This window comes from Anguilla anguilla, chromosome 15 (assembly GCF_013347855.1).
Source record: "Anguilla anguilla isolate fAngAng1 chromosome 15, fAngAng1.pri, whole genome shotgun sequence".
NCBI classification, from domain to species: Eukaryota; Metazoa; Chordata; class Actinopteri; order Anguilliformes; family Anguillidae; genus Anguilla; species Anguilla anguilla.
The window spans coordinates 35,639,263-35,656,309 of record NC_049215.1 but is presented as its reverse complement, the minus strand read 5'-3'; the positions used below and the strand labels follow the sequence as shown (position 1 = coordinate 35,656,309).

The window sequence follows — 17,047 nt, the reverse complement described above, 5'->3', positions numbered from 1 at the left end:
GTCAGCCACAGTGGGACTGGGGAGTTCTCGTGGTGCACTTTGACCTAACGTGGGCTGTCACACCCAGGGTGTGCTACAGGGCTGTGTGAACAGGGCCTCTGGCCTTCAGTTCTAATGTGACACATGTCTGTCTGTCTGTCTCTGTCCGTCTTTCTCTGTCTGTCTTTCAAACGCCCCTTTCTGGGCAACACTAAAAATGCCTATCTGTATTTCTGTACTCTGTGTCTAAGAGAAATCTGGGCATAGAGCACTGCTGCTCTTGCCTGACTAGCAATCACCGTTTGCCTTTTTTTTTGTTTGTTTCTCTTTAGCGAGCTGCGGGTGCAAAGCGAGTTTCAGATGTGCTGCCATTTGAGAAACTGATCTGTAGATAATAAGGCGGGAAATGACAGGTGTTACTAATACCGCGCCCAGAGTCGACAGACAAGCGTGTTTTCAGATGCCGCACAAGATGTTTATCTAGCCTTACTGAAATATCAAGATTCCACCTATTTTACTTGCATGTGTGTATGTATTTATGTATGCATGCGTTTTAAAATTTACAACAAATTATTTTCTTGTAATGTGTTTATGTTTATTTATTTATTTATTTATTTTTACATTTGTGAGACGTTTATCTGTCCCTCATTATGTGAAGGATACACACATTATCATCATTATTACAGTCCTTATAGCTTCATGTGGTGTTGATCCAGTGAAACACAGACAGAATGTGTTCCCTGTCTGTTGTTTTTTTTGTTTTTTTTTTAAGCTTGCTCATTTTTTCGGCAAAGCAGAGTCAGAAATCTAATTTAAGCAGGATTGTTCTGCTCATTGTAGTTTTCTCTCCCCTTGGCCTCTTTTGGTGGGGTGATGAAGTATAGATGGTGGTGGCCAGTGAAGAGACTGGGTGGCTCAGAGATTTTCGAGGAAGTTATGAAAGGGGAAGTCCTTGAATGAGATCCTTTTTTTCCACAGCTGGCTGCCGCTGTAGGACTTAAATAGAGCAGGTTAATATAGAGAGAACTCAAGCATAACATCTGCACCATAACCTCAGCCCTCGGAAAAAAGTTGTCACATTTAGCATTATTGTCTGACGTCTTCTGCGCACAAATGTCAATATTTTCCACATCGGGTTGTTCAATGTCTATTTTGACCTGCAGTGAGAATAATAATCATATCTCAAATTTAATAACTGTATTTGTATCATTATTTAATTTGATGTAGATAAGATGGCTTTTCTCCTCAGCAGAGAACCACATTTGAAGTTGAATTAAAGGGGGGGGGGTCTGTGTGAGGGAGGCGGGGTCTTTGTGAGGGAGGCGGGGTCTGTGTGAGGGAGGCGGGGCCTGTGTGAGGGAGGCGGGGTCTGTGTGAGGAAGGCGGGTCTGTGTGAGGAAGGCGGGTCTGTGTGAGGGAGGCGGGGTCTGTGTGAGGGAGGCGGGTCTGTGTGAGGGAGGCGGGGTCTGTGTGAGGGAGGCGGGGTCTGTGTGAGGAAGGCAGTCTGTGTGAGGAAGGTGGGGTCTGTGTGAGGGAGGCGGGTCTGTGTGAGGGAGGCGGGTCTGTGTGAGGGAGGTGGGGTCTGTGTGAGGAAGGCGGGGTCTGTGTGAGGGAGGCGGGTCTTTGTGAGGGAGGCGGGGCCTGTGTGAGGAAGGCGGGTCTTTGTGAGGGAGGCGGGGTCTGTGTGAGGAAGGCGGGTCTTTGTGAGGGAGGCGGGGTCTGTGTGAGGAAGGCGGGTCTTTGTGAGGGAGGCGGGGTCTGTGTGAGGAAGGCGGGTCTGTGTGAGGAAGGTGGGTCTTTGTGAGGGAGGCGGGGTCTTTGTGAGGGAGGCCGGTCTGTGTGAGGAAGGCGGGTCTGTGTGAGGGAGGCGTGGCCTGTGTGAGGGAGGCGGGGTCTGTGTGAGGGAGGCGGGGTCTGTGTGAGGGAGGCGGGGTCTGTGTGAGGAAGGCGGGGTCTGTGTGAGGAAGGTGGGGTCTGTGTGAGGGAGGCGGGGTCTGTGTGAGGAAGGCGGGTCTGTGTGAGGAAGGTGGGTCTTTGTGAGGGAGGCGGGGTCTTTGTGAGGGAGGCCGGTCTGTGTGAGGAAGGCGGGTCTGTGTGAGGGAGGCGGGGCCTGTGTGAGGGAGGCGGGGTCTGTGTGAGGAAGGCGGGTCTGTGTGAGGAAGGTGGGTCTTTGTGAGGGAGGCGGGGTCTTTGTGAGGGAGGCCGGTCTGTGTGAGGAAGGCGGGTCTGTGTGAGGGAGGCGGGGCCTGTGTGAGGGAGGCGAGGTCTGTGTGAGGAAGGCGGGGTCTGTGTGAGGGAGGCGGGGTCTGTGTGAGGAAGGCGGGGTCTGTGTGAGGAAGGCGGGGTCTGTGTGAGGAAGGCGGGGCCTGTGTGAGGGAGGCGGGGCCTGTGTGAGGGAGGCGGGGTCTGTGTGAGGAAGGCGGGGTCTGTAAAGTCTGTTGTGTCCTTTTCTAGGGCGGCCTGATCAACTGGAACCGATTCTTCCCCTCCATCCGCCACCGAGGGAGAAACCGCCACCCCCCCGCCCAGCCCCAGCAGCCTGCGCAGCCAGTGCAGTCAGCGCAGCTAATGCAGCCTGCGCAGCCCAACCCCAGCGAGCGCAGCCCTGTGTCTGAGGAGCAGGTGAGCTGGAACCACTGCAGACGCCTGGTCACATGACCAAGAGCCCTGGGGCAGTGACAGAGCCAGGAAAGCTCAGGCAGGGTGGGAGGGTGGGATGGTAGGGTAGCAGGGTAGCAGGGTGGGAGAGTGGGATTACATTACATTACATTACAGGCATTTGGCAGACGCTCTTATCCAGAGCGACGTACAACAAAGTGTATAACCATAACCAGGAACAAGTATGACGAAACCCCTAGAGAGAAGTACCGGTCCAAGTACAGGGAACAACCGCATAGTTCAACTTGGACCCTGATGGTTAAACTGATTAACACTAACAACGAGAACGGCAACAACGCAATCTATGGAAAAATAAAAATAAATAAAAGTACAAGTAGTCGTTAAGACAGGCGCATCAACTAACTAACCTATGAAACAGCTGCCTAGTTACAACCCTAAGTTTAGTCATTTACAGGGGGGAAGGGAGGGATGGAGAGAGGTGCAGCCTGAAGAGGTGGGTCTTCAGTCGTCGTTTGAAATTGTTCACAGTCTCAGCTGTTCTGACCTCCACAGGGAGGTCATTCCACCACAGGGAGGTCATTCCACCTCCTGGTGGAATGACCTCCCTGTGGTCATTCCACAGGGATGGTAGGGTAGCAGGGTAGCAGGGTGGGAGAGTGGGAGGGTGGGATGGTAGGGTAGCAGGGTGGGAGGGTGGGATGGTAGGGTAGCAGTGTGGGAGAGTGGGATGGTAGGGTAGCAGGGTGGGAGGGTGGGATGGTAGGGTAGCAGGGTAGCAGGGTGGGAGAGTGGGAGGGTGGGATGGTAGGGTAGCAGGGTGGGAGGGTGGGATGGTAGGGTAGCAGTGTGGGAGAGTGGGATGGTAGGGTAGCAGGGTGGGATGGTAGCGTAGCAGGGTAGCAGGGTGGGAGAGTGGGAGGGTGGGATGGTAGGGTAGCAGGGTGGGAGGGTGGGATGGTAGGGTAGCAGTGTGGGAGGGTGGGATGGTAGGGTAGCAGGGTGGGAGGGTGGGATGGTAGGGTAGCAGTGTGGGAGTGTGGGATGGTAGGGTAGCAGGGTGGGAGGGTGGGATGGTAGGGTAGCAGGGTGGGAGGGTGGGATGGTAGGGTAGCAGTGTGTGGAGGGTGGGATGGTAGGGTAGCAGGGTGGGAGGGTGGGATGGTAGGGTGTGGTGGCAGGGGAGGGTGGGAGGGTGGGATGGTAGGGTAGCAGGGTGGGAGGGTGGGATGGTAGGGTGTGGTGGCAGGGGAGGGTGGGAGGGTGGGATGGTAGGGTGGGAGGCCAGTGGTGGTTAAAAAAAGGCCAGCGGTGCAGGAAACGTTTAAATTGATTGTAATGCCATGTTTTTCTTTTTCTTGTTTTGTTGGTTTTGCTTTAAAATTAAAAAAAAAACATATTGTGACACCCCTGGGTGTGCATCGTTGGTTGCTGCATGGAGAGAGAGAGCGCGCGCACCCACCCACACTGACTCGAAATCAAATAAACACCTTCACCCTTCAATCTCACAGTTTGAGAGAAACAATAAACTAAAACGCTGAAGGCAAAAAAAGAAAAACCAGTGACTGCTCTTCAGCTCGCCGCTGGGATCTGCTGGCCAACTTTTCAGCTGACCGGTTTCTTCAGCTTTTAGTCAGCTGGTGTAGGAAACACAAAAACTCACTCTCTGTGTGTGTGCTCCCGGTCTCAGCCCCAAACTGTAGAGGGGAACACACCTTTGAGCCCCTGGGCTGATTAGCTACAACAACCCAGTAGTACAGCATTGACTACTGTAATTTAATGTGTACTATACATATGTGTGTGTGTGTGTGTGTTTTCTGTTTTATATAAACATTTAATTTAATATCCGTAATACGGTGGAGTAGAAAAGAGTCACAAATAGTGAAGTCAGGTTAACTGTTTTCCTGTTCCTTTTTTTCTTCAGTAGTAGCAGCAGTAACAGTAGTAGTAGCAATAACAGTAGTAGTAGTAGTTGTAGTTGTAGCAGCAGTTGTAGCAATAGCAGCAGTAACAATGGTAGTAGCAGTAACAGTAGTAGCAGCAGTAACAGTAACAGTAGTAGCAGTATTAGCTGCAGCAGGTGCTGTAGCAGTAGCAGCAGTGGCAGTTTGTTATTGTTTCAAACTGAAGTGCTACCTTCTCATTAGGAGATCTGGCTGTTTTCTGCTTAAGTGTGAAACTGAGATGATTGTGACGGGGCTGCAGATCAGAGGAGGCAGATGTGAGCAGCGTCTCAGCCCCTGACACGAAGCAGGGGTCGTGACCCTGACACTCTGTTCGCAGTTTCGGTTATGTGTTTGTGCCTCTTATGAAGTTTTACAGAATGAAGAAAGCAGAGGAAAGGTGCACCCAGCCTAGTTGTGTTCTGTGTGCCATCCGGTGCACCACACCCGCTGACACCGAAAGAATTGTTTTTCTGTTCTTTTTTTGTAACATAATGTGGTTGCTGCGTTAGTTTCCTCATATAGAAAGGGCAGTGTCACAGGCACACCTCACTCACTACATTACATTACAGCCATTTAGCAGATGCTCTTATCCAGAGCGACTTACACAGCGTTTACACAGCATTTACTTTGGATTCATTTGTACATGTCTGTACTGAAGCATTGCAGGTTAAGTACCTTGCTCAAGGGTACAACAGCAGTGTTCTACCAGGGAATCGAACCTATGACCAACTCCTTACCCATTATACTACTACCACCCAGACTGAAAACTGACGAATCATCTGGTTTTCTTTCCAACTACAATTGCAATCCCAGGATTTTATCAAGCTGTAAAATTAAATTTAAAAAATGCATAACTGTGCTTTTCAGGTTTTGAGGGATTATTTATAAGCTATTTTCTGTCAGATAGAGCTATGCATGCTAAGAAGAATAAAAGTCCCATATTCACATTGTGGTATATTGCAAGTGAAGAGATTAAAGAGAGTAAAAAGAGTAATTTTTTTTTTAAACTGATCAAATTGAATCAACATGCTCCTAACTGGTTCAAGTGTAAACACGTGTCCACTGACACTTAACCACTTGGTAGATAATGTTGAATTCAAAGATAAAACAAGTGATAGCGTACCAAACTTGCACTGTGTTACCAAATATAAGGAATACATTATGAAGAAACATAGACACACTTGTTAACAACTTTAAATAAGCACGTGATTGGAGTTTGAGAACCACTGCTTTAACAGACATTTTATAAAGGAATTTATGACATTGAAATTCTATTGTGTTTGAGCTGCTGTCCACATGCAAGGATCATTCCATTCTCTTTCATCACAGGCTAAACTCAATGGTGTTTTATTGTGACAGGAGCAGTTTTTAAAAATCAAGTGAGCAATGCTGCCCTCTGTTGGCAGTAGATTTAGCAAACCCCTTGTACTGCGCATATATGTGAGTAACATCGAAGTGTTGCTCAGTGGTTGTGGTCTGGCAGGTTGCTGTGCTGATGGAGATGTGTGTGTGTGTGTGTGTGTGTGTGTGTGTGTGTGTGTGAGTAATATTTAAGTGTTGCCCTGTGGGTGTGGTCTGGCAGGTTGCTATGCTGATGTAGATAACATAATTACGAGAACTGGCTATTCATGCTCTCCATTTTCCTGACTAAATTAGTGCTCTGATTACCTACAGACTGGATGGTATCTAACACTGTATCAAGTCTAGTCTTGAAAATCCCCAGAGTTTCTGCCTCTACTACGTGACCTGGCAGGCTATCCTCACATTGACTACTCTCTGTGTGAAAAAATTCTTCCTAATGTCTGTACGGAATTTAGTTTTTGCGAATTTTTTTATTTGTGTGTGTGTGTGTGTGTAGGTGAGTAATATCTAAGTGTTGCTCTGTGATTATGGTCTGGCAGGTTGCTATGCTGATGGAGATGTGTGTGTGTGTAAATGAGTAATATCTCAGTGTTGCTCTGTGATTATGGTCTGGCAGGTTGCTATGCTGATGGAGATGTGTGTGTGTGTGTGTGTGTAGGTGAGTAATATCTCTGTTGCTCTGTGATTATGGTCTGGCAGGTTGCTATGCTGATGGAGGTGTGTGTGTGTGTAGGTGAGTAATATCTCTGTTGCTCTGTGATTATGGTCTGGCAGGTTGCTATGCTGATGGAGATGTGTGTGTGTGTGTGTGTGTGTAAGTGAGTAATATCTCTGTTGCTCTGTGATTATGGTCTGGCAGGTTGCTATGCTGATGGAGGTGTGTGTGTGTGTAGGTGAGTAATATCTCAGTGTTGCTCTGTGATTATGGTCTGGCAGGTTGCTGTGCTGATGGAGATGTGTGTGTGAGTGTGTGTGTAGGTGAGTAATATCTCAGTGTTGCTCTGTGATTATGGTCTGGCAGGTTGCTATGCTGATGGAGATGTGTGTGTAAGTGAGTAATATCTCAGTGTTGCTCTGTGATTATGGTCTGGCAGGTTGCTATGCTGATAGAGATGTGTGTGTGAGTGTGTGTGTAAGTGAGTAATATCTCAGTGTTGCTCTGTGATTGTGGTCTGGCAGGTTGCTATGCTGATGGAGATGTGTGTGTGTGTGTGTGTGTAGGTGAGTAATATCTCAGTGTTGCTGTGTGATTATGGTCTGGCAGGTTGCTATGCTGATGGAGATGTGTGTGTGTGTGGAGGTGAGTAATATCTCAGTGTTGCTGTGTGATTATGGTCTGGCAGGTTGCTATGCTGATGGAGATGTGTGTGTGAGTGTGTGTGTAAGTGAGTAATATCTCAGTGTTGCTCTGTGATTATGGTCTGGCAGGTTGCTATGCTGATGGAGATGTGTGTGTGTGTAGGTGAGTAATATCTCAGTGTTGCTGTGTGATTATGGTCTGGCAGGTTGCTATGCTGATGGAGATGTGTGTGTGTGTGTAGGTGAGTAATATCTCAGTGTTGCTGTGTGATTATGGTCTGGCAGGTTGCTGTGCTGATGGAGATGTGTGTGTGTGTGTGTAGGTGAGTAATATCTCAGTGTTGCTGTGTGATTATGGTCTGGCAGGTTGCTGTGCTGATGGAGATGTGTGTATGAGTGTGTGTGTAGGTGAGTAATATCTCAGTGTTGCTGTGTGATTATGGTCTGGCAGGTTGCTATGCTGATGGAGATGGGCTTCTCCAGGCTGGATGCACTGGAGGCGCTGCGCGTGTCCAACAACGACCTCAACATGGCCACCAACTTCCTGCTTCAGCACTGAGAGAGGGAGGGCAGGACTGGCGAATAAACGCTCCCGCCCCGCCCCGCCCTTCCGCACCGCCCCCCTGTTCGAGCGGGGTGCCCGTCCACGCCGTGGGTTTGAGGAAATAATACCGCCTCCTTGTGAAATTGATCTGGCCCCGGGCAGGATGTCCTGTGAGCGTGACGCTTAGCCTGCCGATGACGAGCGCCGCAGTCCTGTCTTAATGAGTACTCTGTGTAAACGGCCACGGCTGCTCCGCCTCTCTGAGAAAGCTGTGGATGCTGTGGTTTGGGGAGCTCCAATTGGCTAATTACTGCCTGTCCATCACTTGAACTCTGCTGGTTAATTTTGTTTTGTTCGTTCCAGGAGGCTTCCTGATTGGTCGCTTGATTCATGTGATATGAGCAGCTCTGGTGGATCTTGGGAGTTTCTGAAATCTCAGGGCTTGATTCAGCTTTGCCTAATGTGCACTAACATCCACCTGCCATTACCCCAAACAAGCACACACACGGGCACACATACACACACCACACACACACACAGGCACACATACACACACGGGCACGCACACCCCACACACACACGTACACACACCCCACACACACACACGTACATACACACACCACACACACACACAGACACATACACACACAGGCACGCACGCCCCACACACACACACACGTACACACACCACACACACACACACACACACACACACACGCACACCGACACTGTCACACACACACACACACGCACACACACACGCACACCGACACTGTCACACACACACACACACACGCACGCACACGCACACACACACACACACACACACTGGTACACACACGCACAAACACACAGGCACACACACGTATGTACACACAGATATGGATTTAGACATTATAAACAGTGATGTGGCAGAAAATCTAAAGCAGTCAGAGGTAGAAGTGAGAGGTAGAAATTCCATTCTGGGGTGGAATGTTTGTTGCTGCTGTGTTTTGCAAAATGAAAATTGCACAAAATTTCTTATGCTTATGTCAAAACAGTTCTTTATTTTTCTCAGTTTTGCTTTTTTTGCTTTAATTACATATGCAATTTGTTTTTTTTTAGATTATTAATAGTGTCAAAGGTACATGAAGTGTTTTAATTTCATTACAGATATGTTGCTGGACATTCATGTGCTTACCATAGAAAAGTAAGTACATATGTCAGGTTAACAGGAGAGTGGATGAAAGGGAAGACTGTAATATGTGGAATGTGTATATATGATATAATGGACTGAGAATATGATTTGTATGTACATTATTTCTGCTTTGCAGAATGTGAGGGTCTTCTGTTTGATTTAATGGCTTAAGTTCACTGAGGAATAAAAAAATTAACATCTTATCGGGAATTATATGTTTACGTCATCATTTAATAAGCTTTGCTTATTTTGTAACTCATTTGATATTTTTCCTTGTGTGTTGGTGCATGTGTGTGTGTTTGTGTGTGTGTGTTATGTGCATGCTTGGGTGTGTGTAAAAATGTAAAATTTTCTTTTTGAAGAATTAATTGAATGCATTTTGTTAGCATTTCTTTCTTGATTTTTTTTTTTTTAAGATTGTAATGCTATTGAGGTTATTTCCAACCAAACAATATTCATCAGAGGTTTTTCACCTCTCTTCCCCATCACCTCACAGACCTGCTGGCCCAGGTACAGCCTCACTGCAGCGCAGAGTAACACTTAACTCAACACAAGCGTTAAACTTGCGTGTTACACAAGATTACACTGCGTACGGAATTCAAATTTTTTAACGAACGAAAAAAGATCTCACTTCTTATTTTAAGAATTCAGGGTGGAATGCTAAGCTAATTATGGCCAAATTGAATACAGTCTAGTGATTTAGTGTAAAAAATATTTCCCTGATAATGTTTTAATGGCAGCGACTGGTTTTCTGTGAGTACTCTGAGTTGTATTGTAGCTGGTGAGGGTGGGCTTTAAACAGGGGGAGGCAGGTGAGGTTTCTTAACCTGTTGCAGTTCAGTTTTCTTATATTAATAAGCAAGCACTTAATAAGCTGAGTAATAAATACAGTATCTCTACAGTATTCACGTTGAGAAATTTTTTTTTTTTATTTTTTTTTTTTACTGTGTTTTATTTGAACTTGTGACTCTCTTTGCTCTCAAATGCAGAAGGTTTGCAGTGTGGGTTTGCTGATCTGATCAGTGAAAGTTTGAAGTTTTACATGAAAATGAAAACATTTAGAAGTTCTCACTGCGTGCTGTAATTCAGAGCTGATGTGATACATTTATGATACGTTTATATACAGATATTTGTCCTTCAAGCATAAAGTTGCAGGCTGTCTAAATTGATGTTTATTGAGTTGAAATGTCATCTTATCGTTCATAGTTTGAATTGTTGTGTTAAAAATGATAATGCTACTGCATGAGACACAGTACAGACGGTGCTTTGGGATTGCCCACCAGAGAATGATCGCAGCGATCGGTGAAACGGGTGAAAGCGGCTCAGACGCGTGATCGGATTAACGGTTCCGATTTCTGCGTCCTCCGCTTCAGTCTCGCGCGCGGTGCGGCTGTAGGCTTGCGTAATCCCTGAGTTCTTACTCAGTTTGCGCTTTGATCGTCTCTAAGGCAAGAGGTGCTGTGGAGTTGAGCCGTCAGACTTGGCCTTCTGCTTTTGTGCTTCTCTTTTCAGCACGGGTTGAGTAACGCTTGGCCCGCGGGTTCCTGGCTCTGTTCTGAAGCGCTGGCAGTCTGTACGCCGAGCTTCTCCAGAGGATCACGGCTGATTTCACATCCACTGTCTTACCACTGTGCACGTCTATGAGGTGACCTTTTTCCTGTTTGCTTGAGGAAGTGAGGAGGAGGTGGTGAGGAGGAGGCGGAGGGGAGGAGGCGGAGGGGAGGTGAGGAGCAGGTGGGTAGAGGGAAGTCCTGCTTCACAGCAGTTTGGGGGGGGGGGGGCAGCTCTCCAGCTTCCCCCAAGTCGCTGACTCAAGGAGGTTCATCTGAAGTTGGGGGTGCTGAAAATGTTTTAATTTGTACAGCTGGATTTTTACTGAAGTGGTTCAGGTTAAGTATTTTGCTCAAGGGAACATCAGTATTGTCTGAATCGACAGCCTTTGCGTTACAAGACCAGTGCCCTAACCACTATTCTGCACTGGTTCTTTAGCTTTTTCATTTCTATGCCTTCAGAGAGACTGGTGCAGCACACATTACAGTGGAACACTGCTGTGGAGTAAACTCTCACACGCTGTCAAATAATGAAGTCCCTGCCCTGAATTTTACAAATGCACAACCAGAAATACAGCAAAGAACATTATTTAATTGACACTGTTATCGCATGTGTTATTCTGCGGGTGCTGTTACAGTAGAGTGCCACTAGATGGTACTAATGCCACTGGGACACATTTTTGTTCAACAGTTTGACGTTTTCATTTTTTCCACCAACAGAAAATTACATTATATTCTATCTCACTGCATAATGTACACAATAAACATATGAGCCATACAATCTTTGTGTACATTTTACACTATTTAATTTCAGCTTCTTGTGTTAATCTTGGGCATTTTAGACTGATTTTCAAATTTTATGGAGTTGTGACTTTTTGTAACAATTTTTGTTGTTTGTTGTTTATCTCTTCAGTGAATACACACTATACTGTACATCTTGATATGGGAAGCTGTAGTGCTTTAGTAAACCTTGACTGTGTCTCGCATTGAAACTTAATGTAAGCACCCACATTTTACGCTTACATGTAGGTGCTTACATTGGGGGTGGGGGTCGGAGGGGAGGGAAAGACCTGTCAATAACAAGAAATATTATGGAACAGTCTCATAGGAAATAGATGTATTTAATTTCCATTGTGGCCACAAACCAAAAAGTTTTAAGTCATGCTTAAAGGCTTAAACCAGCTCCAGACATAAAGGGGCAGTTCACTTTCTGGGTTTAAAAAAAATATTATTTCGTTTTTTGTTTTTTTTTACGTCACCACAACATTTACATACAAAAAACCCTTGTAGCTTTGGTGTGCGCTGCAACTCTTGCAAGTCAGGTTGATTTGCAGCATAAAGAAAGAAATGCAGGGTCTGTTTCCTTTGCAGTAACTCTGCAGGTGCAGTGGAATGTCTGAGATGCATGTGCACTGGGAAACGGAGGATAATCATGATACTGAAATGTTCATGACTTTTGAAAGTGGAAAAAAATGCGGCCATTTTAAGAACTTTACTCTTGTATTTGATGGAATAGTTTGTTACATTTCTACAGTTTTGTATTAAATTTGACTGTGTGTGTGTTAAATATGTGTTAAATAGGCTGCTTTAATTTTGTGGCTTTAAACAACCCATGACTGAACTAGCAGTAATAGGAATAAAAATGGTAAAGCAGTAGCTTTTTTCTCTCTGTCTGGATGGCACATCTCCTTTTGCAGACCCATCATCTTTTGTCCTTCTGTGCCATTTGACTCAAAAGCTGTTATTGAAGGCCCTGGGAAGGGTTTTACTGATCTGGAGGCCTCAGGCAAAGACCAACGTGAGGCCCTTCTCCATTTTGCTTAACACAATCATAGCTAGTGAACAAAAACTATTTGGAGGCAGCTCTTTTCAGTTAACAAAGCCACAGAACTAAAGGACAGACCCAAATGAGAATTCTAACTGAAGAACTTCAAATGACCTTCAGTCAGTTAGAAGAAGACAATATGGCAAGAAAAAGATTATAAGTATATAATCTTTAATTCTTTCAAGACAAAAGTATAGTACATGCTTTTTGATAAAGCATTTGAACATCCACTATTCTCTACGGGTAAAAGTCCCGGTCCGAGCGGGTGTCTGATTTGTGGTGGGCTGCTGCCGTCTGTCTGTGGCCTCTGGCACGTTCCTCCCACACTGCAGCTGGTTCACCGCAACCAGCAGACACACAAGTTGTAGTAGGTGCGGTGGGTGCACAACAGGCTGAAGCCGGACACGCGCACGACGCGCGTAAGTGAAGCGTAGTTGAAGTACTGTTATTACAACGGCAGCGGGCGACGTCCTCTCCACCAGCTGCGAACCGGGTGCGAGACCTGTGCGACACAAGCCAACTGAAGCGTAGTTTTTCGCTTCTGTTCTATTTTTCTGCTTGTCGCGCGTCATGATGACCTGTTTATCAGAAATATGCTATAAAATGCTAGGTATACATGCTCTGATTTATATTTCATCCTTATATTAGGCTACTGGGGGGGGGGGGGGGGGGGGGTGTCCCTAGTTCCCTCCCAGATATTTTATAAGCAGCTAAAAAATACAAGCCTTTTCGTTTTTGTATTGTCCTTGCAAAAGACAAAAAAAAAACAAAAAAACTGGAACCTGGGGGAAAGGCAAACTTAGTGTCACTATCTTATTTTGCGGTGTTCTCAGGCTACTGTATGTACAATCTGAATCGGATACAGAGGCTTCTTTTCCTGTGACAAGAACTGTGAGAGGTCCCGCCTGCATGGGTCACCTTGGGTGACCTTTAACCGTGTAAACATGGTGAGAGATGATGTCATAATCTGTAGGCCAGTACTCTCCGGAATGACTGACCGGGGAATTTTCTCAACAGGCCGCTTGCTGTACGTGACTCGTTTGCCCTGAAGAGTTGTGATATGCTTTGGCATGCGTGGGACGCTACGCGTGCGGTGGGTGCCCGGCGTAAGGCTGCTAACGTTAGCTAGCTCAGCTTCTTCAACTAACGTTACACCTGTTGTAACGTCAGCAAGAGTGAGAGCACCTATTATCAACCAACTTCGTTCGACAGACAGGAAAACGTAAACTGATTTGCAACTATATATGAAAAAATAGGCGAAATATCGGTAACAACCTGCACCCAGTTATGTAAGAAAAATGTCCTCGTTATCCTCCAGTGGGGTTTTTTTTTTAACGCGATTTTTTATGTGCCGGCAAATAATTCAGAGGTGGTCCAGCTCTAGCTTTTGGTTGCTAAGGGGACGTGTATCGACCACCCCATATAAATGAATGTAACTTAAATTTGCTAGCATACTGTATAAGTGTCCTGTCTTGCGTATTTGAGGTTAATATGAGAAGGGGTGGTCGCTATCAGCATGTCTAGGAATCCATACATATTCAGTGTTGTAACTCAAGTCGCAGGACGCAAAATAGCCGTTAGGAAAGCAGTTTGAAATTATGAAGCAACGTCTGCGCCATTGGATTCAATGGGTCGCGATGAGATAATTCCGAGCGTGTTGCTTGTCTTAGAGTTATAATAAATAAGGCTGTATTAATATAACTAAATGTATATGTATGAAGTTGGTTTTTTACATTTAGACAATTTATTATGTGTATTTTTACAGGACTTACATTTAAATAGGTAACAATGTCCAGTTCTCTAATAAATAGCTACGAAGTAAATACACTAGCGGTTAGGGTGGTCGGTAATCTACTTGTTGCTCCTCCGTCTTGGAGTCTCTGGCTGTTTTATTAAAGAATTTCGTCAGTTTAGGCAAACTTTCGTTAAACTGGGCATCTTCCTTCCTCCTCTTTCTCTTCTCAAATCCACTTTGAAAACGCTTCATGGTAACGTATGATGGCAATGCAGGAAGGTCAAGGTGGAATAGTCCATTAAATGTGAAATGTGGGTGATAATAAATATTGGCAAATATAGATATTTAATTGGATAGGCCCACATTTGCATGTAGTTATATTTATTTTTATCTATTACAGATTATCATTCGTTTGGAGTGACAAGAAAGGAAAAATGTTTTATAAATAAAAAAATAAAAATAAAAAAAGGAAACACAAATTCACGAGGCCCCTTTGGCGTTCGAGGCCCCAAGCAATTGCCTGCCTATGTCCTATGGTAAAACCGCCTATGATTGAAGGAAAAAGAGTTGTAACTGCTAAAGACAAATACAGTTTGTCTTTTGTGATGCTGTTGATATGGTTGATATGCCCCAAGAGTCTATAAGTCCCCAAGCCATTGAAACTAGTGAGACTGAATGAAAGACTGAAGACTTTCGACTGAAACTCAGTGGTGAGCATAGCAGTCGGCGTGCCCTCGGTCAACGCGATCGCAGTGCGATGTTCTCAGGCTACTGTATGTACAATCTGAATCAGATACAGAGGCTTCTTTTCCTGCGACAAGAACTGTGAGAGGTCCCGACTGCATGGGTCACCTTGGGTGGCCTTTAACCGTGTAACCATGGTGAGAGATGATGTCATAATCTGTAGGCCAGTACTCTCCGGAATGACTGACCGGGGAATTTTCTCAACAGGCCGATTGCTGTATGTGACTCGTTTGCCCTGAAGAGTTGTGATTTGCTTTGGCATGCGTGGGACATAGTGACGCTGTGCTCTGAAAATGGGTAAGAAGTATCGTTTTCCAAGCAAAACCATAAAAAGTGTGGAGATGTTATCTTTCTCAAGTATGTAAAACCACTTGAGGCATGATTTCCTTATGCATAAATGTCAGATTTGTGTTTCTCAAAATGTAAAAGTTCAAGTGAAGGAGACCGTTTTAACTAATATGGGTGTGTGTTTGTGGAATTTAGGTGTACAGAAGTTGATTTTATGCTCGTGTCTGTGATGTGAGTTAATTTTCCACAATTTGACAATGCCTCTGTCTCTCTCCATGGCTACTGAATGAAAGCAGAGGACACATCATTAGACACTGAAGTGGTTTGGAGGAGAATCATTTCAGAATGCAACGTGATTCACCTCAAAACTTCACCTCAATGTGAAACAAACTCAAAAATTCGATATAATCTGAGGTAGGGCTGACCTGTTTCTATCTTTACTGGGTTTTGCAGGAAACGTGTGGCCATCAACTGGAATCCAGCATATAGTAATGATCATGACTTGCATTTCACGCAAGCAAAATCTGACCTTCAACCAGAGTGGGGATTTTTACCTACCACTATGATGTACTATGTACTATGATCCTATACGAAAAGAAAATATTGTGTCACTGAGTTTGTTGCTGGAAGAAGTGGGCTGTAATCTTCTGCCATGGATGATATGCCAAGAATGATGTCACAGAGGCAGAACAGTCTTTGTGACATCACAGAGACCGAAGTCTCATCTCCAATAAGGAGCCTGCGCTTTCTAATGAGTGCTGAAGGCCATGGCCAAGCTCTGTCAATGTGATGCATTCTTCTGCCTGAGTTTGGCCACAGTTGTGATCATCACCTTGTGTAGGCCGAGTTTTAGACATGCCACGCTATGTTCTCTCGCCTGACACGCCTAGAACTCTCCTGAACTGTAACCACAAGGGCAAACGTGTGGTGGCAGTTACTGTTAACTCCGAAGTCTGAGAGCACGGCGCTGGGGGACGCACGCCTGAAGGCCTGTACTTGGAAACACGTCTCGCTCGCTGAGATTAGGTTGGTGCTTCGAACGAGCGGAACAAGCGAAACGAACCGCAAGGTGTTCCGGCCTACAGGTGATGTTTGTGCGGAAGCAGGGCAGGAAACTGAGGTAGACGAGACGACGGTGACTGATTTTTATCATGTATGTAAACTAGCATCCCCCCCACCCCCCAGGCACCTCCCCCCTCCCCCGAGCCTGAATCATTTCTTTCAAGTCCTCTTCCCTCCTACACTGTCTGCTCTCCAAAAACCTCATAACAGCGTAACCGCGTACGACGGGGAATTTAGAGAACTTTCCTTACTTTACTCACGTTGCAAACCTTTAGGTCTTTCACGCCAAAACAACAGAACAAAGTGATGGTGCCCTTCTCACAACAAAAAAAATTCCAAGTTAATAATACCGGTGCTCAAGAGCACCTTACAGTTAACGTTTGACTCGGTGTAAACAGGAAGCAGGTGGCGACGCCACGTTTTAGAGGAGAACTTGGGACGCCTGCGCTCCCAAATCGGCAGTGGGGTTCGCGCGTGAACTCATCTGTGGATGCAGATAATTGAAGTCCAATTTAGGGTGGGTGTTCAGCATTTTAATTCATTAGTTTAACTATGTAGAATTATAAGGTATAAAAACAGTGTTAGTAAATCACATGTTCCGTGTCATACTGAGTGGAGCTCTGGGTAGTACTAATTTTTGGGTTTTTAGAGAATTAAAAGAATCTGATTGATTGTTTTTTTACAACACTTTCAAGCTCAATAAAAACCTGCACTTCATTACCTCCAGCTAGGAGATTATGTAGTGATGTCTGTCCATCCAAATGTCCATAATAGACCAATCTGGATAAGTGATGGCCAGATTGCCATGAAATGTGCAGTGCCAGATCATTTTCCCAAGAGGAAGAAACCTATTACATTTGGTGACTCTGACCTTTCCTGTAGTTCCACCATCAGGCCAAACATGTCTTGAAAAGTAATGA

At 45.5% G+C, this 17,047-nt stretch overlaps 1 protein-coding gene across 4 annotated transcripts in view; it reads left to right on the top strand.

The window, feature by feature from the left end:
* The window catches only part of ubac2 (UBA domain containing 2), a 42,927-nt gene extending 34,737 nt beyond the window's left edge, over positions 1-8,190 (top strand). For 2 of the 4 annotated variants that reach the window (XM_035393237.1, XM_035393238.1), the window contains exons 8-9: positions 2,434-2,601; positions 7,654-8,190. In XM_035393237.1, the coding sequence (XP_035249128.1) occupies positions 2,434-2,601; positions 7,654-7,761 (276 nt within the window). In that variant the 3' untranslated portion in view covers positions 7,762-8,190. Of the gene's footprint in view, positions 1-2,433; positions 2,602-6,123; positions 6,219-6,442; positions 6,568-7,653 lie in introns of those variants that run through there. The other 2 variants (XM_035393239.1, XM_035393240.1) reach the window with 2 other exon arrangements.
* Positions 8,191-17,047: the final 8,857 nt, after the last annotated feature.